Raw genomic sequence first — 25,422 nt, forward strand, 5'->3', positions numbered from 1 at the left:
GGGTGGGGAGAGGTTTGGTGAGCTTTTCCCTCAGAAATCAAAGCAGAGAGGGAAAGTCAAGGGGATGCATGACTCTCTTGGTCAAGGGGTTGCCACAACAATACCACAGACCCGTGGCTTAAGCAGCAGAAAGTTATTTCTCACAGTTCTAGAGGCTGAGAAGCCCAAGATCAAGGTGCTGGTAGATTCAGTCCCTGCTGAGAGCCTGCTTCCTGGCCTGTGGGTGTTAGGCTCCTTCCTGTGTTCTCACAGGGCAGGGAGAGAGAGAGAGCCAGAGAGAGAAAGAGAGAGGGAGGGAAGAAGAGGGAGGGGGAGAGGTATGGAGGGCGAGCAAACTCTGGTCTCATCCTTTTCTTATAAGGGCATCAGTCCTATTTGGGGGCTCACCCTCATGACTTCATCTAAACCTAATTATATTCCAAAGGCCCCACATCATAACATTGGTGGTTAGAGTTTCAACATATGAGTTTGGTGGGGTTTGGGGTGGGGGGGACACAATTCAATCCATAGCAATGACCCTGTGAGCAGGGAAGCTAGGATCCATAACCAGAGAGCAGAGACAGCCACAGTGAAGTCTTTGTAGATTTCCTTCGTTTTTGATGGTCTCCCCCGACAGTTTTTCCTTTAAAAAGAACGAGGTCTGTGCGGTGCCTGGCTGGCTCAGTCTGTAGAGCATGCGACTCTTGATACCAAGTTCGTGAATTGGTGTAGAACTTTAATAATAATAATAATAAAGTAGGTCTGTGTACTTGCTTTGGGGCAGCAAGAAAAAGGGCAGGTGGGGAGACAGGGTTCCATGACAAGGGCCAGAAAAGATAGCTGGGGAGGAGGACAGGCAGACTGACAGGGGGTGTGGCAGGGAGAATGGAGAGCAGGGTTGGCTGGTCTTGACTGGCAAAGGGTTTTGAGGCATATTAATACCCAGATACATCCATCCCATATAATGGCTACAGCCATAGAGCCATAGATTTGGCGTTCTTGGGTGGTGATTGATAGAACCAACCCCATCTCAAACTGGCTTAAAGAGACAAAGGAATTTATGACCCGTATAAGTGAAAATTTCAGGCATGGCTGGATCTAGGTGCTCACATGGTATCCTCACGCATTCCTATTTCCTAGTACTGCTCTGGCTTTTCTGCCAAGGCAGGTGCTCCTTAAATGGTGGGAAACCACAACCATAACTACCACAAAGACAACAGCCACGTGGTTGCTGCAGTGAAAGGTGCTTCAGGGACGAATTGTACCACTGGCTTCACCCTTCACCCCCTTCTGATGCACGCCCTCTGCCAGGCTTGCAGTGCTTGCCCATGTGACTCGCTTGACCCAAAAGCATATGGCGGAAGTAACAGGGGCAGCGCCAAGCCTAGGCCTCCCGATTCTTGTCCCTTTCTCTTAACTCTTGTGCTCTGGCCATTCCCATGAGAAAGACGTTTCCAGGCTGGCCCACTGGTTCCAGGAGGGGGATGAGAGACACATGGGGCAGAGACGACTTACCCCTGCCCAGGCAACCCTAGACAAGCCAGTCACCTGGCCCAGCCAAGATGGGAAGGCTGAACCTGTGTGACACGTGACCAATCAACATGACAGATGCCACTAAGATGACAAAATTTTTTTTGAAGATTTTATTTATTTATTTATTTGAGACAGAGAATGAGAGAGAGAGAGCACATGAGAGGGGGGAGGGTCAGAGGCAGAAGCAGGCTCCCTGCCGAGCAGGGAGCCCGATGCGGGACTCGATCCAGGGACTACAGGATCATGACCTGAGCCGAAGGCAGTTGCTTAACCAACTGAGCCACCCAGGCGCCCTAAGATGACAAAATTTAACTATTGTAATTTCTTTCCTAACCATTCCGGCAGAGGCCCCCAGTCATCTGCGCAAACCCAAGCCAGCCCCTCTGGCCCTTTGTATTACTCCCACTACATGGGCTAAAACTGGGGAGGGTCGGATTTCCAAAGGGAAACTGGGGGTTGGTTATAGAATACAGAGAAGTCGCTCCGCTGTTACTTACCAAATGCTCCTTGGGCTTGAACCATTTTCTCTGCAGTAGCTTTGGAGGTGGGAGTGCTTCTACCCCACTAACCAAGTAAGGAGTGAGTCTTCCTCCTGTCCTGTGGGAAGCTCAGGGGTTTGTCCACATCCTCCAGGGGGGGAGTCGCTGAATCCGAGCTCATTTTAGTGGCTTCAGGGATTCTGCTCTGTGAGACGGCGCGTACCCAGGGTCTGTCTCTGCGCTCCAGCCTCAGGGGACCCGTTTCCAGCTCTGCCGCTGGTTTCCTTTGAACCTCCTGCTGATGTCCCTCAGCTTTCCTCTGCTCAAGGATTTTCCTGTACAAGTAGAAAATAAAAAGAAACATTCCCAATTTACTGTTGTGAGCTCCTATTTATGCCCCTCTCAGCAAATATTCAGCATACATGACTTTCACCATATATGTCTGAATATGAGGTGAGGTGGTGTGTGTTTGTTTGTTTTTCTTCCCAAAATTATGCCCCAGAAAAGAGGGAACTGCCTTATTTTTGAAACCTTCACATTCTCTCACACTAAGGGGTACTCTCTCATTTGCCTTATTTGGGTCAACCCTTGTTATACTTTTACTGTTTGGGGAAGGTTACCTGTAAAGCCTGCAAATCCATACTGGTTTGGCCTGCTTCTATAGGTCACCCCACAGAATCAGAGTTATTTAAGAAAGATTCAGAAAATATAGATTCAGTGACTATTTTTGGTGGTATGATTTCATGAACTCAACCACAAATTTTGTAAAGAAGTCTTTCAATGACCACAAATCTGTACCTACAAGAAATTTTTTTTAAAGATTTTATTTACTTGAAAGAGAGCAAGAGTGAGAGTGATCACAGAGGGAGAGGGAGAAGCAGACTTCCCACCGAGCAGGGAGCCCAATGCGGGGCTCCATTCCAGGACCCTGAGATCACGCATGACCTGTGCTGAAGGCAGAAGCTTAACCAACTGAGCCACAGGTACCCCGGAAATTGTATTAAACTTGTACATGCACTAAACCTGGAGAGAACTGACATCTTCACTATGTTGAGTATTCTTAACGTAGTAACACAGTTTCTACATTTATTTAGATCGTTGATTTTTTTCATTAACATTTTGTTGTGTTCTGCATACAAGTCCTGTACATATTTTGTTAGATTTACACCTAAGTACTTCATTTATCTGAGCAGTTGTAAGTGGTGTTTTATTTCCAGTTTGGGTGTTCATTGCATCATTCATTCCTAGTACATAGAAGTATGATTGGGTTTTGTATGTTTGTTTACCTGGTATCTTGCAACCTTGCTGAACTCAATTTCAGCTGGAATTATTTTTGCAGATTCCTTGGCATTTTCTAAGTAGACAATCACGTCATATGCAAAGAGGGAGTTTTATTTCTCTCTCTCTCTGATGTATAAATGTTGATGGATATGCAACTACAACGTGCAACGGGTAGCGTTGCCCAAGAGGTAGAAGAGAACAGTGTGACTCTGACTTTGGGGAAAAAAAGAAGAGGATGTTTTCCGCAAACGCGGTTGCTGCAGCCATCTCTATTGTCAGGTGCTGGTGGTGGTGATGCTGCCTTTTGGTCTTAAAACCCTTCCAAATCTTTTCTCCGAAAGAGTCATCTCATCTTCTGGCTGTATTCTTAGGAGAGGAGGGTACTTGCGGTGCTGAGGGTAAAGCAGAAAATAGGTGAGCTTATTGCACAGATCCAGTAAATTGCCTGCAAACACCCCCAACCCCGTCCCCTACTCCCAAAACCCCTACCCCTGCCCGCCCGCCAGGGATCCCATAGGGGCAGCCAGGGCAGAAGGGACGGCTTTTCGGGGCTCAGTTCCTCCTAGGCGCGCGGGGGCGCTGTGACTTCTCTCCCGGCGCGGCGGCACTCTTTCTCAGCCTCCTCGGTAGGGACTGAGGCTTTCGGGACGGTGGCGGGAAGATGGCGGCACCCAGGGATTGGCTGGGAACAGTGGAAGCAGAGGGAAGCGCGGGGCGCCAGGCGAGCTCAGGAGTGGAGGTGGTATTTCCTTCCGATCCCGCCACCCCCGCCCCGCTGTGTCCTCACGGTGGGTGTGCGTCTGGGCTCAGCCGAGCTGTCGGGCGCGAGGGGCGGAGGTTAGCCTGAAGATGCCTTGGGCTTCTTAGGGCTCCCAGATTTGTATCTTCCTCGGTTTCACCATGTGTGATGCCAAAAAACGCCCTTTCCTGGGGACGTAGTGTTTTCAGTTTACTTAAGAAACTGTCATAGAAAGTCCTCACTGTGGTGGTTTTTGCTCCGTGGCTGTTACAGTCGTCCCCCCCCCCCCCCAAGGGAAGAGGCAGAGTCTAGGCAAAGGGGATGCCTGTTACTGAGTAAATCCATTGCCGAGTACTTGGGGATTTCATTGGTTGTTTTGCTTTTTATTTTAAAAAGTTAGGGGGAAGGATAGCATGAATTATTGCTCAGAGACCAGACCTAGTTTTTCTCTCAATTGTGGAGAGGATGTGCGCACATCCGACTCCAAAAGCTCAGATTTTCACTGAAAGGATAACTGGGTGGAGGTGGCAAAGCGCTCCGTTCTCTGGATCCCTTCCATATTTTTCGTCTCGGGACCCAGCTCATTCACCATGTAGACAGCAACTGACAATGGCATTTTCTTTCTGCAGAGACTAGTTTTCAAGAGTTATGCCTCAAGTAATCAGTGCCTAAATGTGATGGGGGGAAAAAAAGTAAACAGAGTGGGCTTAATTATGACAAATTGTGCATAAAACCAAATCAAGTTTTATTTAAGGGCAGTGAAAACTAGGAACTTGATGTAGATGATTATTGTTTGACATGTTTTTTTTTCCCATTCTGGAACTAGGACCTACTCTTCTGTTTGTAAAGGTGAACCAAGGGAAAGAAGAAACACGGAGATTTTATGCCTGCTCAGCCTGTAGAGATAGAAAAGACTGTAATTTTTTTCAGTGGGAAGATGAAAAGGTATATCAACTTTTTAGGCATTTTTTAAAATTTTTGATGTATGTGACAATTTGAGAATGTCTAAACCAATAAAAACATGCAACTTGAGCATTAAATGAAGTAAATCTCTTCAGATAGATGAAGATACTATGCTTTTTGATTCGACAGACTGGAGTTTATACTTACTCTAAACTTACTCTGAGTGCTGATGTTGTAAACGACTGTCTCAAAGACCGTTCCCTTTTAAGACTCTGAGGTGTCAATACTGGGTGGCTGATCTTTTATTTGCAAATACAAATTTCTCCCTAAAGAGCTTAGGTTGTGATCGTTCCAGGCAGTGTTTTAGAAAAACATTTTTTTTTTTAAACATTTGCATTGAGCATCCATTACAGCTACTGTATAACGGATGAAGGCATTTAGAGATATAGTTATGAGCTTGGTATCCTCTTGGTATCTAACTCAGCTCCAGTTAAAGTTTCTGAAAGTTTTGTTTAGAAAAATTTCAGCTTTGTTAGGTTTATTAGAAAACCGTCTTGTTTACAACTCTTCTGCACACCTGTTAAAATCACCATGTGTAAGATAATCTCTCAGTGCTTTAATATGTTAGGTATTGCTTCATGCTCCTCTAGAACTTTCCCAGTTTAATGTGTTTTGTTTTTGTTTTCCCCTGAAACAGATGCTTGTTTACAACATGGAGCTGCTTTAATTGGCTTCTTGATGTCAGAATGTGATACCAGTTTTTCTAGGATGATAGCAAGTTTGATAGTTTATTAAATGGTGCTTTTATTCCTTTTCAGTTGTCAGGAGCTAGACTTGCTGCCCGAGAAGCTCATAACCGAAAATGTCAGCCTCCTCTGTCCCGAACGCAGTGTGTGGAAAGGTGCTGATGTGTTGTCACTTTTATTTATTATTTTTGTTTTGTTTTGTTTTTCCCTGTGCCTTTGCACTTACTTTCATTTAAAAAAAAAATTTATTGTGGTAAAATATATGTAACATAAATTTGCCATTTTAATACTAAGTATACAGTTCAGTGGCGTTGATTATATCCACAGTGTTGTGCCATTTCCACAATTACCTATTTCCAAAACCTTTTCATCACCCCAAAGAGAAACTCTGTTACTATTAAGCAATGACTCCCCATTCCAATTCTTCCCAAACCCTGGTAACCTCTACTATACTCTATGGATTTGACTGTTGTAGCTACCTCATGTAAGTGGAATCATATATTTGTCCTTTTATGCCTGGCTTATTTTACTTACCATGTTTTCAAGGTTCATCCATGTTGTAGTATGTGTCAGAACCTCCTCCTTTTTATGGCTCAATAATATTCCATTATACACACACACCCATCTTGTTGATCTGTTCATCCATCAGTGAACACTTGGGTTGTTTTCCTCTTTTGGCTGTTGTGAATAATGCTCCAGTGAACATTGGCATACAAATATCTGTTTGAGTCTCTGTTTTCATTTCTTTTGCGTATATACTTAGGAGTGGAATTATTGGATCATATCATAATTCTGTGTGTAGTTTTTCGAGGAACCACCAAACTGTTTTCCACAGTGGCTGCACCATTTTACATTTCCCACCAGCAATGTATGAGGGTTCCACTTTTTCCACATCCTTGTCAACACTTATTATTTTCTGTTTTTTTTTGGTTATCTTAGTTGTGAAGTGATGTGTCATTGTGGTGTTGAATTTTGGGTCCCTAATGAGTAATGATGTTGATTATCTTCGTGTGCTTATTGGCCATTTGTGTATGTTCTTTGGAGAAATGTCTGTTCAAGTCCTTTGTTAATTTTTTTTTTTTTTAAAGATTTTATTTATTTATTCATGAGAGACAGAGAGACAGAGGCAGAGGGAGAAGCAGGCTCCCCGCGGAGCAGGGAGCCCGATGCGGGACTCGATCCTAGGACCCTGGGATCATGACCTGAGCCGAAGGCAGACGCTTAACCGACTGAGCCACCCAGGAGCCCCTTACCTATTTTTTTTTTTTTTTAAAGATTTTACATTATTTCAGACAGAGAGAGTGAGAGAGAGCACAAGCAGGGGGAGTGGCAGGCAGAGGGAGAAGCAGGCTCCTTGCTGAGCAAGGAGCCTGATGCTGGACTCGATCCCAGGACCCTGGGATCACAACCCGAGCCAAAGGCAGACGTTTAACTGACTGAGCCACCCAGGCGTCCCCCTTTGTTCATTTTTAATAGGATTGTAATTTTTGTTGATGAATCATAGGAGTTCTTTATATGTTAAGGGCTGTTAACGCCCTTAACAGATACACGATTTTTACAAGCTCTCTCCTGTTCTGTAGATTGCCTTTTCACTTTTTGATGATGTCCTTTGATGCACCAGAGTTTTTAAATTTGATGAAGTCCAATTTATCAGATTTTTGCTTTTGTTTTCTTTGCTTTTGATGATATAGCTAGGAATCCATTGTCATATCCACTGTTAGGAAGATTTACCATAATGTTTCTTTTTTGAAATACTAAAAGAACTAAACCATTTTTTGGAAGTTGTGAACATCTCTTTTTAAAAAAGCTACATTGTTGAAATGCTTTATTGGGTGACTGGGAATTGAATCCTAGATTTAATTCTTTGGAGACCTGTGAAAAGCCACCTTCTCCTGTGTCATAGGCCTTGTTTGTAAATGCTGGGAGAAGCTCCTTAAGAAGGTCCTGGTCTGGGTTGCTGGTAACGAATAGGTTTTTACTCTCAAGGCAACTCCTTTAGTTACCTGGGCTGTTGTGTTCAGAAGGATTCTGAGGTCTTATCTATGTTAAGTGGAAAGGAGAACTGGGCTCTCTTAAAAATACCTTTCTTGAACTTGTTACATTGTGAAGTCTTTTGATGGAGGAGGCTGTTTCTTAAGATAACTTGATCACTCCTAACCAAAGTACTTAATCAGTGATAACTACTTGCTATATGGAAATTCAGTCAACAACAAAAAATATTTACAAGGGAATTAATGTAAATTGAGCACTACTGTGAGCCAGCTAGTGTGCTGTGTTTGACAGGAGAATTACGTAATCTTGCTAAGGTGGGTCACTTAGATGAGAAAATTGAGGCCTGGAGAAGTTGAGTGACTTCATTAAGCTATCACTATTAGAATGACTTAGCAGTGACTCCGACTTATGCCTCTGATTTTAAAATGTTGTTTTTAGACATAAAAGCAGATCGTAATTAACATATGGTGCGTAACGATTTAAGGAGATTTAAGAAGATAAAACGTGAGTTACATAGAGATACAATGAGATTATCATAATGACATAAAATAGAATATCAAAGTTGCAGAAAGTAGAAAGTAGAAAAACATCACCCATTGTTTCTCCCTTTGAACCCATCACCTTGTTCATTTTGTAGTATTTTCTCCTGGTCTTTTTTTTTTTTTTTTTTTTACACCTGTGCCAAAGTTTGTTTTACAAGATCGTAGCCATAATGTATACATAGTCTCTTGTACTTTGCTTTATGGATTTTATCTGATAAGCTTTTTTTTTATGTTGTGACATAGGATATTGGTAATTCAGTTAAACTCTATAAGAAACTGTAGGTGATCTTGTTTCCTTGTGTAATAAAATTTTAGTCGGGAGCTAAACCACTGTTCTTTGTACTGCCAGGGTGTGTTTTTTTGATAATAATTTTGGAAATTCATATTTCATGTTAATTAGAAAATAAAAATACTGGCTAAAATGTGAAGTATTAAAGAATCTTCAGAAGGTCATTTCTTGGAGGTCATACTTTCATCTGTAATCTAGTGCTGATTCTTGAGAGCAGGTCTTAATAAAATAATTCTCCATATTTTAAATCCTCTGTAACCCATAACCTTGGATTTTGTTGCCCAAGCTTGCTTGCTTAATTGCTTCCTTCTTTCCTTCCATCCATGTATTCATTCTTTATTGAGGGCTCAAAAAGAACTTAAAATGCTGGTAGTGGAGTTGAGATATGCAAAGATAATGCAATGCTAAGAAGATTGTGCTAAATGTAGAAAATATTGATAGGAAAAACCGAGTGCTCTGGAAAGTCAGCAACGACGCAGCTACCTCGTGCTGTCGCCAATCAATACAGTTTAAGGACTTGCGCAGGTTTTGAAGGGTGGGGAGAAGTTGAAGCTTTTTGAAATGTATCATTGATTTCGCTGCCTCACTTTGGGATTGATGCTGTCATGCTTGCTTTGGGGCCTTCTGTGGAGAAAAACATTTGAAAGCAGGCATTCCTCTAAAAATTTAAACTTTTGGCTTTTTAAAATCAAAAGTTTACTAACTTACTTATTCCGTGTTGCTAAGTTCCCTCTTCTCTTAGATGAGAAAATGGAGACTAGCCGTTCATCGTTGTGTGTAAATGAACCTAAGGATGATGTACTATTACTTGAGATTGTAACTGTTTTCTTTTTTTTTTTTTTAAAGATTTTATTTATTTATTCATGAGAGACAGAGAGACAGAGGCAGAGGGAGAAGCAGGCTCCCCGCAGAGCAGGGACCCCGATGCGGGACTTGATCCCAGGACCCTGGGATCATGACCTGAGCCGAAGGCAGACGCTTAACCGACTGAGCCACCCAGGCGTCCCAAGATTGTAACCGTTTTCAAAGTTAACTTTCTACAACTCATTTATAAATATCTTATGAAATAAGTCGTCCATTTGAAAGTATTAAAATGCATTTAAACATATTCCTGTTCTATAATGCAAACCTTCATCTGTCGCTGTTGAAGTCACAATAGCTTTTCATTGATAATTCCTTCTCCAAATTGTTAGAAAGGAATTGTGGTAGCTAGCAAGATAAATTGGCCCATGTTACTTGATTTTTATTATGGAGCTGGCAGTGCTCCGCAGATATCTGCGTGCTACAGAACAGGATTTGATATTCGTTTTTTAATCTCACTCTTTGAACCATGCTTTATATTTCATGTGTTCAGTTGACAGATTTACATCTTGTGTCTGAGATTTGACTTCCTGATAGTTTTTAGCTGCCTCTTAACGCCCTGAAATGCCATTCTGTTATGTACTATGTTGGCACCTTATTGTGACCTATGAAGTCTTAGAGAAGATATATTTTAATGCTAAAATAAGCATTAATTTATGTGCATCCATATAGTTTTGTTTAGTTGATATTTCATTTGGTTATGTTTTTTCAGAGCTCATTTAAACTCAGATTTTCAAGGTCTGCTATTAGGGAAATGCCATAAACATAATTCGTCTACTCCAAGAAAGGCAAATGGAACATCAAACGGAGATCAATAAAAATGACATTTCAAAATGCTAGCCTGCAAATTGTGAATCATGCTGAGCCATGCAGTGGAATGAATTTCCTCTGCCCCTTGGGTATGTGTAGAAAGTATAATGAGGAGAGAGCGCTGAGTAAGCCTCAGCCCTTACGCTCTCATGTTCTTCCTACCATACTTCTAAAAAACCTTGTTTCTGAATGTTAAATTTAAAGCAGTATACTTGAATGATTATGATGTGCTTTTGAGTAGAAAGAAGTATGCATGAGATCTCCGTTTATCTTCTGTCAAGAAAAGGTTAATAAACTAGCAGAAAAGCTTTCTGAGAAACGGTTTTGACAAGGCACAAAGATATATAAGTGGAGGTTCATTTAACAGTATTCTTCTTTTCCTTTGTTTCAAAGTAATTAAACTTGGTGTCCTAAGCACCATCAGAGAGTCCTGTGTATGAGCGAATTGTACTCCAATCCTTCATGATTTCAAACCATCTTTCATTTCTTCCTGGTGATTTGGCAGCTTCTCCTGCCCTCAGTGGGCATCACTTGGTGAGGGATAGGCAGTCCTTCTGATTGTGTTTAAGTAACAGAACCTGACACAGCTTTACCTATGGGGATCTTCCTTCTCTTTTTTCCTTTAAGGCCCTTGATTGTTGTTGTCATTCTTTCAAGGATGAGTGTTTGCTTCCCTAATATGAAACGTACGCTCTGTTGCTCCGTTTTAGTTCTGACTACATGTATAATACTTTTGCGTTTTGGGGACTGAAATTGTAGGTGATGGCAGTGACCCTCGCGTGTAGTTCCAACAGTGCACTGTGCCGAGTTGCAGAGATGACAGCATGAAGGCCTGGGACAGGTTTGCACGTGGGGGAACCATCCCAGCTACGTCATGACCTCTGTCTGGCTGATGGCATTACATATCATATCTCAGTGTCATAGATGCTAAAATGTGAAAGCATATGCGTCTTAGAAGCGATGAAATGGAGGGACTCCTGGGTGGCTCAGTTGGTTAAGCGGCTGCCTTTGGCTCAGGTCATGATCCCAGGGCCCTGGGATCGAGTCCCGCATTGGGCTCCCTGCTTGGCAGGAAGCCTGCTTCTCCCTCTGCCTGCAGCTCCCACTGCTTGTACTCTCGCTCACTCTCTCTCACCCATGCTCTCTCTCTCTCTAGCAAATAAATAAATAAATAAATCTTAAAAAAAAAAAAAAAGAAGCAGCGATGAAATGGGATGGTTGGATTTTGCTTTGTGATCCAGTCTGATGGGCTTTCTTTTCGTGGGTAGATTTAGCTCATTTGCAGAGTGGGTATAACAGACATGCTTGATGTTGGTTTTGCTGTATTATTTTATGCTTTCTGGTTTTTTGCTTCTCTGCTCTCTTTCACTATGTGGCATATGTTTTCTTTTTTTAATGTGTATTTCTTCTATTTTTTTGTTCTTATGGTTGCCTTTGTAGCTTTTTATGCTATATTTAATCCTTCTGTTTTTTTTTTGTTGTTTTTTTTTAATTAATTAATTTATTTTTTATTTTTTTATTTTATTTTTTTTATTTATCTGAGAGAGAGAGAATGAGAGAGAGCACATGAGAGGGGGGAGGGTCAGAGGGAGAAGCAGACTCCCTGCCGAGCAGGGAGCCCAATGCGGGACTCGATCCAGGGACTCCAGGATCATGACCTGAGCCGAAGGCAGTCAGTCGCTTAATCAACTGAGCCACCCAGGTGCCCAGTTGTTTTTTTTTTTATAGATTTTATTTATTTATTTGAGAGAGAGAGAGAATGAGAGACAGAGAGCACGAGAGGGAAGAGGGCAGAGGGAGAAGCAGACCCCCTGCTGAGCAGGGAGCCCGATGTGGGACTCGATCCTGGGACTCCAGGATCATGACCTGAGCTGAAGGCAGTCGCTTAACCAACTGAGCCACCCAGGCACCCTGTTTTTCTTAGATTGTCTTCATACATCTAAAAATGAGAAATGATGAACTTGTATATTTCATCTTCTCATCTCTTTCTCTACAGTCACTATCCAGTTTTGGTTGATTATTTCTTTTTAGGGATAACCTTTATGCCTTTCAGTATTGTTTACAGCTTTTACTTGATTTTTCAGTTTTAAATGTTATCTTTTGGCCTCTGACTCTTAACACATGAGAAAATCAGTATACTTACATGATCTCCCACTTTCTCTGGGACTTCCCCCACCTCTTATATTTGGATTTATATTATTTACATTTTATACTGTAACCATGATACTCATATTGTTCTGTTTTTATTCTGTGGTTAAATGGATTCGGCGCTTACTGACAGCCCCTTTGCTGTAGTTCCTTCATTTATCTCCTATTTGGCTAAAATTCATCCTCTAGTGTTTTTTTCTTTTTAAATAAAAGTCTTAATGGTAATCAGAAGTTTTATTTATTTATTTTTAAAGATTTTATTTATTTTTTGACAGAGAGAGACAGCAAGAGAGGGAACACAAGCAGGGGGAGTGGAAGAGGAAGAAGCAGGCTTCTCGCTGAACAGGGAGCCCGATGTGGGGCTCGATCCCAGGACCCTGGGATCATCACCTGAGCTGAAGGCAGACGCTTAACAACTGAGCCACCTAGGCGCTCATAATCAGAAATTTTAAATCAAAATCCCTATGTGGCTATTGTATGTTTCTGTTTACATGAAATATCCTAAACAGGCAAATCTGTTGAGACAGAAAGTAGATTCGTGGTTGCTAGAGGCTGGGGGTTGGGGAATGGGGAGTGACTGCTGATGGGTACAGGGTTTCTTTTTGAGGTGATGAGATTGTTCTGGAATAAGATTGTGGTGATGATTACTCCATGAACGTTCTCCATGAACATTCTAAAAACCACTGAATTGTACACTTTAAAAGGGAGATTGTATGGTACGTGAATTAAATTTCAGTAAAAAATAAAATCTGTATGTGGCAATGGAATCAAATAGTTCAAAAACCAAATAGAGGCTTTATGAAAACCAACACCCCTGCCTCCACCTATGCATTTCCCCTTCTCTAGAGGCAACTATAGTCAGCTCTTTTGGCTAATTATTTTAGAACTTACCTTCCTGTCTCTGAAATATAAAACATGCTCATATTGCTACTTCCTGATTTATCAAGTTTTGAAATTATCTATTTCCTATGGAAGTTGAGGGTTTATCTTTCTTTCTCTCCTCTCCTCCTCTCACCCCTCCACCTGCTCCCCCCCCCCATAATCTGTACCTTTTTCCTACCCCATTTGAATATGGTTATATCACAATTTTGGTTAGATTCATGTTTTAGTGTTTGCGTTATTATAACCATATAAGTGCTGCTCAGAGTTAAACCCTGTAATAAATCAAAATAAGTTTTTTCTTTTCTACACAGCTTTTTGTTTTCTTTGGAGTTAATAATAGTCTTGGGTTTTTTATTATTGTAGCTGCTATTGGCTTATTTATGTGCTTATCATAAGCACTCTCTGCCAGTTGTCTAAATCCTTTAAGAACATTCAGATATAGCATAATCCATTGGTTTCATCTTCTTAGAGAAATCTGTCTTAGGGCTTTTAGAAATGCTCTAGTCTGGAATGTCCTCTTTACCTGGCACCCAGCTGTCCGTCAGTTTCTTCAGTAAGGACCCAGATTATATGATTACCTAACCTGAGTTCTTCCAAGTCCCAAAATATTTGTTTACTTCCTTTATTCTTGAATGGCACTGATCCAACTATAACATTATTCAGATTACATGTTTTCCTTGGGGCAATTGCGGGATTGCTTCACATCCTCCAGAGCAGTACTTCTTAAATGATCTCTGTGAAAGGATCAGTCTTTTGTTTGTTTGCTTGTTTTATGTTCTTGTTTTTATTTTTTTATTTTTTTGTTCTTTTTTTTTTTTTTTGTTCTTGTTTTTATTCTCTACCCATTGGGATCAGATACTTCTGTAAATATAATGAAAATAAATTACTAGAAAATAAAATGAAAAAAAGAGAAGACATACAGACCACAAGCTCACATTTTTTTATTAGTTTGAACAGACATAAAAGTGCTCTAATTGGTATAAAAATTTCTAAACGTAGACTCTTTTTTTTTTTAAAGATTTATTTATCTATTTGAGAGACCGAGAAAGTACATGAGAGGGGGGAGGGTTAGAGGGAGAAGCAGGCTCCTCGCCGAGCACGGAGCCCGATGCGGGACTCGATCCCGGGACTCCAGGATCATGACCTGAGCTGAAGGCAGTCGCTCAACCAACGGAGCCACCCAGGCGCCCTAAACGTAGACTCTTGATATCTGTCTTTGTCTCATCAGGAACTGGTAACAGTTGACCGCTGGCACTGGTGCGTGGCCAGTCTGTGAGGAACACTGTTCTAGAGTTAAATTTGGTTTTACCACCCAACAATTCTGAAATCTGCGTTTCTGCAGATACCTTTATCTATGCTGATACTTGGTTGATCCCTATGCAGATGATGGAATTCTAGGTTGGAAGTATTTTTCCCTCAGGATTTGGAAGGCAATGTTCCATTTACTTTTGTCTTCATTATAGCTGTTGAGAAGTTCAAGTTCAGAAAGTTCATTCCTGATCTCATAAATGATCTGTGAGCCATTTGATCCCTTTGTCTTTTTTTTTCTTCTTAGAATCTTACTATTCCTACAGGTGTGACATTTCATGATTACCTATCTTGATGTGAGTCTGTTATATCCTATTTTGCTGGGTATTAGGTAAATCCTTTCAAACTGGAAACTCGTGTCCTTCAGGTCTGAGAAATTTCCCAGATTATATTCCTCTTGCCAAAGAATGAAAAACCAAGTCGCATGTGATTTAGGGCTGAGTACAACCCATTTCTTGCTTAGTATTTTCTGGGGTCCTCTTTGCTTGTTTTCAAAGCAAGCAAATTCTTGCTTTTTCTTTAAAGCACTTTTAAAAATGTTTTATTATGGAAAATTTCAGGCATATACAAAAGCAGAGAGAACAGTATAAAGAATCTCCCACATCCACACAAAGCTTCATCAGTCATCAGTATGTGGCTAATTTTATTTCACTTATACCTTCTACCCTGACCTTCAGTGTAGATATTATATAATTGTACCCATAAATATGTTTCTATGTATCTCAAGAAATAAGGCCTTTATTTTTTTTTTTATTTTTATTTTTTTTTTTAGATTTTGTTTATTTATTAGAGAGAGACACAGCGAGAGAGGGAACACAAGCAGGGGGAGTGGGAGAGGGAGAAGCAGGCTTCCCGCGGAGCAGGGAGCCCGATGTGGGGCTCGATCCCAGGACTCCGGGATCATGACCTGAGCTGAAGGCAGACGCTTAACGACTGAGCCACCCAGGCGCCCCAAGAAATAAGGCCTTTTAAAAAAACATAATCACAATACTGTTAAAATACCTAAAAAATGAAACAATTCTTTAATGTTACCTAAGATGCAGTTAATATTCACATTTCTCGGATTAGCCTGTAAGTGCCATTTTATAATTGGTTTTACAAATCAGGATCCAGACAGGGTTTGTGCGTTGTAATTTGTTGATATCTTTAATCATTTGTTGAAGAAACAGAGTAATTTGTCCTATAGAATTCCTCACATTCTGGATTTGTTGATTGCATGCTGTAATGTTTAACATTTATTCTATCCCTATATTTCTTGTAGTGCTATTATCAGACTCAAGTTCAGTTTTAGGGGGCAATACTCTTTTGTAAGTAATGGTGTATATTTCCTTTTGTATTACATAGATAACGTCTGGTTATTCACTTTGTGTGATTTTAAGATTGATCATGTGCACATTAGCCAGTCTATAAGCAGTACAATTGCTTTTGTATATTAATCTTTGAGTTTATTTACTAGTTGTAGCAACTTATTTATTTATTTATTTATTTATTTGACAGAGAGAGAGACATAGTGAGAGAGGGAACACAAGCAGGGGGAGTGGGAAAAGGAGAAGCAGGCTTCCCGCCGAGCAGGGAGCCCGATGTGGGGCTCGATCCCAGGACCTTGGGCCCATGACCTGAGCCGAAGGCAGACGCTTAACGACTGAGCCACCCAGGTGCCCCATCAACTTTTTAAAAAATATTTCCTCAGGACTTTCTACATATATGATCATGTTATCTGTGAATAAAATTTTTATGTTTCCTTTCCAGTCTGTGCCTTTTATTTCTTTTTCTTGTCTTATCAAAGTGGTTGGAATCCCAGTCAGTGTTGAATAGTAATGGTAAAAGTAGACATCTTTGCTTGTGTCCCAGTCTTGGGAGGAATGTGTTCAGTCTTTTACCAGTATGGTGTTAAGCTACAGGTTTTTCTCAGATGCCCTTTATCAGGTTGTGCAAGTTCTCTTCTGTTCCTAGTTTTCTGAGAATCTTTCTCATAAATGAGAAAGTGCTTTTTTCCTGCATTTAATGAGATGATATATATATATATTTTTAAGATTGTTAATATGGTGAATTGCATTGATCAAATGCAAACATTGAAGCAGCCTGGCATTCCTGGGCTAACCTGCACTTAGTCATGCTCTTTTACCTTCTTTATATATTGTGGCTTTGACTTGCTAAAATTCCATTAATTTTTGAGTTTGTGTTTATGAGGCTTATTGTTCTTTGGTTTTCTGATAACATTTTTATTCTGGTTTGGTATTGGGGTCATGCTGGCTTAATGAAAGGAATTGGGAACTGTACTTTCCTCTTCAATGTACTGGAAGAATTTGTGTAGAATTGGTATTGCCTCCCTGTCTTCTTTTTGGCATTGTTTCCAGTGAGAAATCTGATATTATTCTCTTAATCTTTGTTCCTCTGTACATGTCTTTTTTCTTCTGATTTTAAGATTTTCTCTATTTCACTGATTTTGAATAATTTTATTATGATGCATCTTATAGTTTTCTTTGTGTTTCTTGTACTTGAGGTTCTCTGAGTTCTTGAATCTTTTGATGTAATTTTTGGAAAATTTCAGCCATAATTTTTTCAAAATTTTTTCTGCCCACCTTCCTTGGGGGTCCATTTTCATGTATTTTGGTCCCTTGGTGTTTCATTTTGGATAATTTCTTTTTTTTTTTTTAAAGATTTTATTTATTTATTTGACAGAGACACAGAGAGACAGGGAACACAGCAGGGGGAGTGGGAGAGGGAGAAGCAGGCTTCCCGCTGAGCAGGGAGCCCGATGCGGGGCTCGAGCCCAGGACCCTGGGATCATGACCTGGGCTGAAGGCAGACCCTTAACGAATAAATTAATTAAATATATTGAGGGGAATCACGGCAAACCGTGCAGCTCTCTCTCTCAGTGTCCTGCTTTCTGGCCTGTGGGCTCCATATATGTATTCTCTAGTACTCGGCCCTGTGAATTCTAGCCGCCCTCGCCTCCACCACTTCTCAGCTCTGCCTCTTCAGTTTGTTGAGCCGTGTTTGGGTTCTCCGTGCCCGTACTGGCTATAGCCACAGGCAGTAAACTGGGCGGGTGTAGACTCCCTCATCTGGTCCCTTCTCTTACTCACTCTTGAGCTTCCGGTTGTCCATTATGTTACTTTGTCTGTTTAAAAAAATTTTGAGGGCCAGGATGGTAAACCTAGTCTCTGCGACTCTATCATGGCTGGATATGGAGGTCTTCGATCCTTAGCATTTAATAACGAAAGGTAAATTCAGTGTTTCTGTTGCTGGAGAATGTCCTGATTCTTTCTACTGCATTTCTTATCTTAGGGGCCCTTTTCTCTACTGACATTCTTACTTTGAATTACTATAAAATTTCCCCTGATACCGCTTTCCCTTTTCTTCCCAACCATAGATAAAGCTGTCAGAAGCACAGTTGTCATGGAAATAGAAACATTTAAATTACTGGCACGATAAGCTTATTTCTTGCTGTAGCCATTCAGAATATCGATTTGTCACTGCCTTGGGTGCTTTGAAGTGAAGCTCTGCTTAGATATAAAAAGTTTTAAAACCCACTTTGATTCTATGTGAAGTTCACAGTTTTTACAGTGCAGTTCTAGAGGTTAGTTCAGTTGAAACTCTGTGACTCTTCTTAAACTGTTAAGAATCCTTTAGTGCACTATTTGACATGCTTAGATTTAGACATTGCCGACCTGCTGTAGGCCTTGATACTGTTGTTTGTTTTTCTTTGGTTTTCTTACTCTGATTTCATATCTGGTAACAGCAGTTTTAAAATAACGTACCGTGATTATTTTCTCTTTCTAATTATCTCTAATAAAATGAAAGGAAAAAAAAAACCAAAGTGGTAACTTTGAAATCAGATAGGAGTATGACTTGAAAGAGATCAAATGGGCTATCAGTATGGTTTTTTTTTAAGGCTTTGGATATTGTCTAGCTTTTTTGGGGATGAGCTTTTTCAGAACTGCTTTCCTCAGTGCTGCTAAGAATAGAGGAACTTTGTAGGAACATTTTTTCTTTTAGGAGGTAATTTTTCTTGCTAAGTATGCCATAAAAAAATTGAAGAATGACCTTAATTTCTCATTTTAAAATGACTGTCATATTGAGCCAGACTATTTAACACTTCAAAGTTAGAACACATGGATTTGTCAATAAATTTAAACGTTGATAGTAGTCTCCATTACTACTAAGTTGTTTGAGTAGTATATTATGTTCACATTTTAAATGGATATTGATCCTCATTCAGTGACTGAATTGGAGCATCTCAGTTCTTATAAAATTGCTGATTCTTCTCTACTTTGTAGGTATGCAGCTGGACATAAATTCTAGCCAACATTCCACAGATTTTTTTTTTTACCTTGGCTTCTTTACACGGTACTCTTAAGGAAGTAATAGTACTTTGTGCATACTAAAAATAGCAAACAGAAATTGTCTTTAAAACCACAAACTTAAAATATATTACTTTGTGTTTAAATATGTCTTGAAGGTACTTGAAGTTTATTGAGTTGTCCCTGTCTCAGAGAAAGTTTTGTCAACGATGTCAGCAATTGCTGTTGCCAGACGATTGGGAGAAGCATCAGGAGCATCGAGTAGTAGGCGATATTTCTATCACCCAGTTGAAAAGGCCCAGTCAGCTTCTTTATCCATTGGAAAACAAGAAGACAAATGCCCAGTATTTGTTTGCTGATCGGAGCTGTCAGTTCTTGGTAGACCTACTTTCTACCCTTGGATTTACAAGAGTACTATGTGTTGGAACACCAAGGTATGTTGTATGATTTTTTAAAAAACTTCTACTATGCCCACTATTTAAACTGTAAGAAAAAATTACCAAGTAGTTATTTACTATGTTCTGGGACATAGCATTGCAGTTTTAAATATACAAGAGAAGTATAAAGCACGGTCCCTCTCTTGAGGAGTTTGTAATCTATATTACATTTGAGAGAAATCTTTATAGATTTCTGATATATGATAGAAGATTCCTTCTGATTTGATTATTTAATTGCTTATAATTTTAGACTTCTCCTTTTCAAATAAGTTCTGCCTTTTAAAAAAATATTTGAAAAACTGAAACCTTGGTTATATCTGCCAAATTCTCTTCAGTGTTTCATTGAAATATTAGAAATACCAGGAGAACATTGGTGGGGTTGTTTTGGTTTATTTGCTTATTATCTGTGACATTTGTAATTCCTTATTAAGTTTGCTTTCATTAATTGTTTTAGGTTGCATGAGCTGATCAGATTGAAAGCATCAGGTGAAAAGAAGTCTAACATTAAAAGCCTTTTATTGGATATTGATTTTAGGTAGGTTTATAAAGTATGATATTTATTCTTATTCATTGTCTCCTGTTTCTGTTTAATGTTTTTCTCTTATTAATTGTTTATTACCTATTACAATCCTTTAATGTTCAGAAGTAGTAATTGGTTAGAAGCCACCTTTTTATTCATATAAACTCCCCTTGTAATCTTCCATATTTCAAACAGGAAGGCGGTGGATTTCTTTTTTTTTTTTTTTTTTTTTGCTTGATGTGCTTCCTAAATTTTTTCAGTGAATGTGTCTCATTGACTTGGGCTTGTAATTTAGAGATAAATTCTTACTGAGTGAAATTTCTTCTTATACACTTATTTTTCAAAGATAACTCTTTGAAATTTTTCAAAGATAAATTCCAGGATTTTGTTTCATCATGATATTTTAATGCATTTATTTTAATATTTAATTAATTAATTTTAATTCATTTTATTTGTTCTCATTCTTTTAAAATATTTTATTTTAACACATTTTATTCATTGTAATTTATTTACATATATTTTACCAGATGATGTGCATATTGTCTTTCACTGGATATAGCCTGAGGTCAAGGGAGTGCAACCAGGGAACAGACAGGTCTTAAAGCAGAGGATTAGCAAACAGATGGAGTCTGTGGGAGAGGGTCAGAATTAAATGGCATCTGACGTGTTGGGACAAATAGCGATGAGAGTGCTGGAGGAGCACAGGTTGTGGCTCCCTTTAGGTGGTAATTTGGTAGCATATGTGTCCATCCACAGTCTCTGGGATCCTATAAACTTGGAGTAGTCTTTCTACTTTCTATAGTTGTTTGAATTCCACAAGATCGTGGTGAGACTCTAAAACACTGTGTTGTTAGTATCTTTTACCGGTTCTTGAATATATTGAAGGAGGCAGGTACTGTGTTTCTTTTTATTTAATCTGATAGGGTCTGTTTGGCCAATATTCCAGTATTTGTTGGAGAGAACCTATGAAATTACATGTGCTTTCTCTCTAAAAACAAGGTGGACAGATTTTGAAGTGTAAAAAGTCACAACAAGAAGAACAGCTTTTATAATTTATTTTTTATTTTTTTTAGATTTCCAGGTCAACTTTAGGGTGTCTAATAGAATCAGCTACGTTTCTCAGAAAGAAGCCACACTTTCTGTAGCCTTTCATTCCCTGTTAACAGGACTGGCACAGTTCACTAATCTCTGCTTAACATGAGTGATGCTTGGCACAATGGAATTCCATAGGTGATAATACAGACTTTTTAAAGAGAAACTCAGTTTCTTTTTCTTAAATTGAGATACAGTGCCCTGAAGACCCACCAGGTTAAGGTGTATATGCCAGTGGTTTGGGGTGTATTCATTATGTTTTGCAGTAATCACCCCTATCTGGAATGTTTCTATCACACTGGAAAGAAGCCCTCTCCCCACTTGCCCTGACGATCAGGGATCTGCTTTCTGTCTCCGTGGGTCTGTGTGTTCTGTGTGTGTTCTGTACATGGCATCCTGCCATATGTGACCCATGCTGTGTCTTCTTTCACATGTTGCTGTGTTCGTCCAGCTCACAGCACATAACAGGACTTCACTCCTTTTGTGGCTGTATTAACGTTCCACTGAATAGATACATCAGATTCTTGTTTTACATCCCTTTCCTAAAGAATGACTGTTAAATTATTGTAAATGTATTATTTTAAAGGTAGATGTTTAACTTCGGGGTTCTTATCGTAACAATACCAACAATAAATGGTGTTTGCATCGAGTGCTAGTCCCCTGTGAAACCCTGCTCTACCTCAGTCAGTCCTCACAAAAGCCTCTCCTGTACGGTAGATGCTGTTACCCTCCTCATTTTCCGGACGAGAAAATCAGGTATGAAGGAGGTGAAATAACTTGACCTCACAGTGATGAGTGGCCAAGTCAGGATTCAAACCCAGTCAGTGTGACTCCAAAAATTAAGATACCCTCTGGAAGTAACTCTGCTTTTGAACTTGTATATAAGCCTTTTTTAATATAGCCCATTTCTCTTTTGTCGTCCTAATGTCTCTCCCTGTCTCCATCTACCCCCCATGCCTATTCCACGAAGATTCACATGAGTCAATAATGGGTTTGCAGGTTATTCGTATATTTGGAGTAAGGCACTTCTTTATCAGGCACGTTTCATTGGAGCCCTGGAAATCTGTTTATGTCGAAGAGGACGTATTGGCTCACATGATGAGCCTAGGACATAGCAGGCCTCGGAGCAGGCGAGATCCTGGGCTTTGCCCATTGTTGTTTGGGCTCTGTCTTACTCTCTCCAACTCTCGTCCTGTCTTTCTCTGGATTGGCTCTCCGCTCCAGTTTGCTTCATGCTCCCTGCCAAGGATTTTGGCAGCAGCAGCTTTCAGCTTCTGCAGTCTCAGCTTAACTGTCCAGGAGACATGGCTCTCTTTCCTGAGAGCCCCAGCAGCACAGCTCCCGGGAAAGACTGGCTTGACGGGGTCCATATGCCCGTTCCAGAACCACCTCTGTGGCCTGGCAGGTAGGGTGCCCACACGTGGAGTGGCTTCACCAAAGGAAACCCCTCTCTGACCGTAGGTGCATGAGACACACACACACACACACACACACACACACACACGTCACATGTCCAAACCCGAATTATTTAACATAATGTGTCTCAGTTGTCAGCAGCGCTCACCTTCCTCCCTTTGGGACTTTCACCTCCGTGAAAATGGTACAGTGTTACCTAATAGTATGGTTCTTTGAAGTTACCATACAATTTGTATTCTGATTTCATTCAAATCAAGCTTTTTCTAAGCTAGTTGTGGTGGACTGGTTTATACACAACCCAGAAAAAAATCAGTGATCCATCTTGTTCAGATTTCAAGGATCTCTGGTTTACTTTTTTTTTTTTAAGCTTTTTAAAGAGACATGATCGTTAATTCTGTCACCAAAAACATTGTGGATTTTGGCCTTTTAGACCTTTTTTATGCATATAAACATTTTAAAGAGTAAGAATCAGATAGTCTTTTTCCCCCCACTATGTATCAGGCATATTTTTGTCTTTTAAATTGAGACATATGTATTTCACATAGAAAAAAGAGGTTTTTAGTATTATTCAGAGTTGTACAACCATCACCACTACGTAATTCCAAAACATTTCCATCATCTTTGATGGAGGTGTCTCCATCAAAGTGGTCCCAATTACTGACCTCTCCTCTTTTCTGAAACCCTCTCCCAGCCCTTGGCCACCACTAATCTATTTTCTGTCTATAGATTTGCTTATTCTGGATATTTCATAAAAATGGACTCATACAATATGTGGCCTTTAGTATCTAGCTTCTTTCATTTAGCATAGTATTTTCAGGGTTCATGATGTTATACCTTTTTATGGCTGAATAATACTCCATTATAAGGATATACCAAATTGTGTTTATCCATTCATCAGGTTATGGACATTTGTGTTGCTTCCATGTTTGGCTACTTTGAATAATGCAGCTGTGAACATTTGTGTGCAAGTTTTGTGTGAATGTAGGTTTTATTATCTTTTGGGTATTGTGTTAATTTGTTAGGGCTGCAGTAACAAAAGAGCCATAGATTGGGTGACTTAAACGACAATAATTCATTGTCTTAGTTATGGTGGTTGGAAGGTCAAGATTAGGGTGTCAGTAGGTTTGGTGACTTCTAAGGCCTCTCTCCTTTGGTTGCAGTTGGCCTTTTTCTTGTGTTCTCACATGGTCTTTCCTCTGTGTGTGTACAGCCCCAGTTTCTCTTTGTGGGTCCAAATTTCCTCTTTCATAAGGACACCAGTCATCTTGCATCACAGTCTCCCCTAATAACCTCATTTCATTTTAATCATTTTTTTAAAAGCTCTGTCTCCAAATAGGTTCATGGTCTGAGATACTGGGGGCTAGGGGTTCAATAGATTAATGTTGAAGGGTTACAATTCAGCCCATAACAGGTATTTATCTTAGGACTGGAATTGCTGGATCACGTGGTAACTGTACATTTAACTTCTTGAGGAACTGATAAATTGTTTTTTAAGGTGACTACTATTTCACATTTCCACCAGCAATATATGGGTGTTCCAATTTCTCGACATTCTTGTCAGCTCTTGTTATTGTCTGTCTGTATTTTTAAATTATTTATTTAATTTTTTGAGAGAGAGCATGAGTGCACACAGGCAGGGGGAGGGGCAGAGGGAGATGGAGGGAGAGAATCTTAAGTAGGCACCATGCCCAGCACGGAGCCCAATGCAGGGCTTGATCTCACAACCCTGATGTCATGATCCTGAGATCATGACCTGAGCTGAAATCAAAAGTCAAGCGCTTAACCAGCTGAACCACCCAGGTGCCTCTATTGTCTGTCTTTCTAATGTGGTATCTCATTGTGATTTTGTTTTGCATTTTATTGATGGCTCATGATGCTGAGCATCTTTTCATGTGTTTACAGGCCATTTGTTTATCTTTTTGGAGAAGCATCTATTCAATCCTTTGCCCATTTTTTAATTGGTTACTTGTCTTTTTTGTTGTTGTTATTAAATTGAAAGAATAAATATATTCTGGATACTAGACCCTTAATAGATATATGATTTATAAATATTTTCTCCCTTTCTGTGGGCTGTCTTTTCACTTGATTATGTCCAGTTTTCCTCCTTTTTCTTTGGTTACTTATGTTTTAGGTGTCATATCTTGCCAAATTCAAGGTCATGAGTATTTGCACAGTGCTTTCTTTGAACAGTTTTATGATTTTAGCTCTTACATTTAGGTCTTTGTTCTGTTTTGAGTTATTTTTTTTATATATGGTGTGAGGGAGGGGTCCAAGACCTTCATTCTTTTGCATGTGACTATCCAGTTACCTCAGCACCATTTGTTGAAATGATTATTCTTCTCTCATTGAATTGTCTTGGTACCTTACTGAAAACCAAATGGCCACAAATGTATGCATTTATTTTTAGACTCACAATTCTTTTCATTTGATCTATGTTTATCCTTATGCCAGTTCCACACTGTCTTGATTACAGGTGTGAGTCTTCCAGCTGTATTCGTTTTCAAGATTGTTTTGGCTGTTGTGGGTTCCTTGAATTTCCATATGAATTTTAGGATTAGCTTGTCAAGTTCTACAAAAAAGCCAGCTGGAATTTTTATAGGGATTTCGCTGCATTTTTTTTTTATCAGTTTGGGGAATAGTTTTAAATATTAAGTCTTCCAGTTCTTGAACATAAGAGGTCCTTCCATTTATTTAGGTCGTTTTTAATTTCTTTAAACAATATTTTGTAGTTTTCAGTGTACAAGTCTTGCTTGTCTTCTTTTAACTTATTCCTAAATATTTTATTCTTTTTGTTGCTATTATACATTAAATTGTTTTTTAAATTTCATTTTGTATTGTTCATTGTTAGTGTACTGATTTACTTCTTTAAAAAAATTGTGGTAAAATACATATAGGTTAAAATTTACCATGTTAGTTATTCAAGTGTACAGTTCAGTAGTGTTAAGTAAATTAAATGCCTTCACATTGTTGGGTACAACCATTCACCAGAACTCTTTTCATCATAGCTGAATTACTTTTAATTTGAAAGATTTACATGGACCCTTAACTCTTAATGTAAGCTATATGTCTTGTAGTTTTACCTTTCTTGGGCCTGTATATTGAAATCTCCTGCACAGAGTAGGGGATGTGGATAAAGTTATTTTGTAACTTATTGAATA

General features: G+C 39.6%; 1 protein-coding gene across 3 annotated transcripts in view; it reads left to right on the plus strand.

Annotated features, from left to right (window-relative positions):
• Window positions 1-3,864: 3,864 nt before the first annotated feature.
• ZCCHC4 (zinc finger CCHC-type containing 4) overlaps window positions 3,865-25,422 on the plus strand; it is a 51,535-nt gene continuing 29,977 nt past the window's right edge. The window contains exons 1-5 of one of the 3 annotated variants that reach the window (XM_054508980.2): window positions 3,865-4,060; window positions 4,838-4,956; window positions 5,733-5,815; window positions 18,958-19,233; window positions 19,691-19,771. In XM_054508980.2, coding sequence (XP_054364955.1) covers window positions 3,934-4,060; window positions 4,838-4,956; window positions 5,733-5,815; window positions 18,958-19,233; window positions 19,691-19,771 — 686 coding nt within the window. In that variant the 5' untranslated portion in view covers window positions 3,865-3,933. The remainder of the gene's footprint in view (window positions 4,061-4,837; window positions 4,957-5,732; window positions 5,816-18,957; window positions 19,234-19,690; window positions 19,772-25,422) is intronic. The other 2 variants (XR_010409325.1, XM_045881375.3) reach the window with 2 other exon arrangements.

The sequence above is a fragment of the Mirounga angustirostris genome, unplaced genomic scaffold, assembly GCF_029215605.1.
Source record: "Mirounga angustirostris isolate CCGP_5_RB_7025 unplaced genomic scaffold, mMirAng1.0.hap1 SCAF_2, whole genome shotgun sequence".
Classification (NCBI taxonomy): Eukaryota; Metazoa; Chordata; class Mammalia; order Carnivora; family Phocidae; genus Mirounga; species Mirounga angustirostris.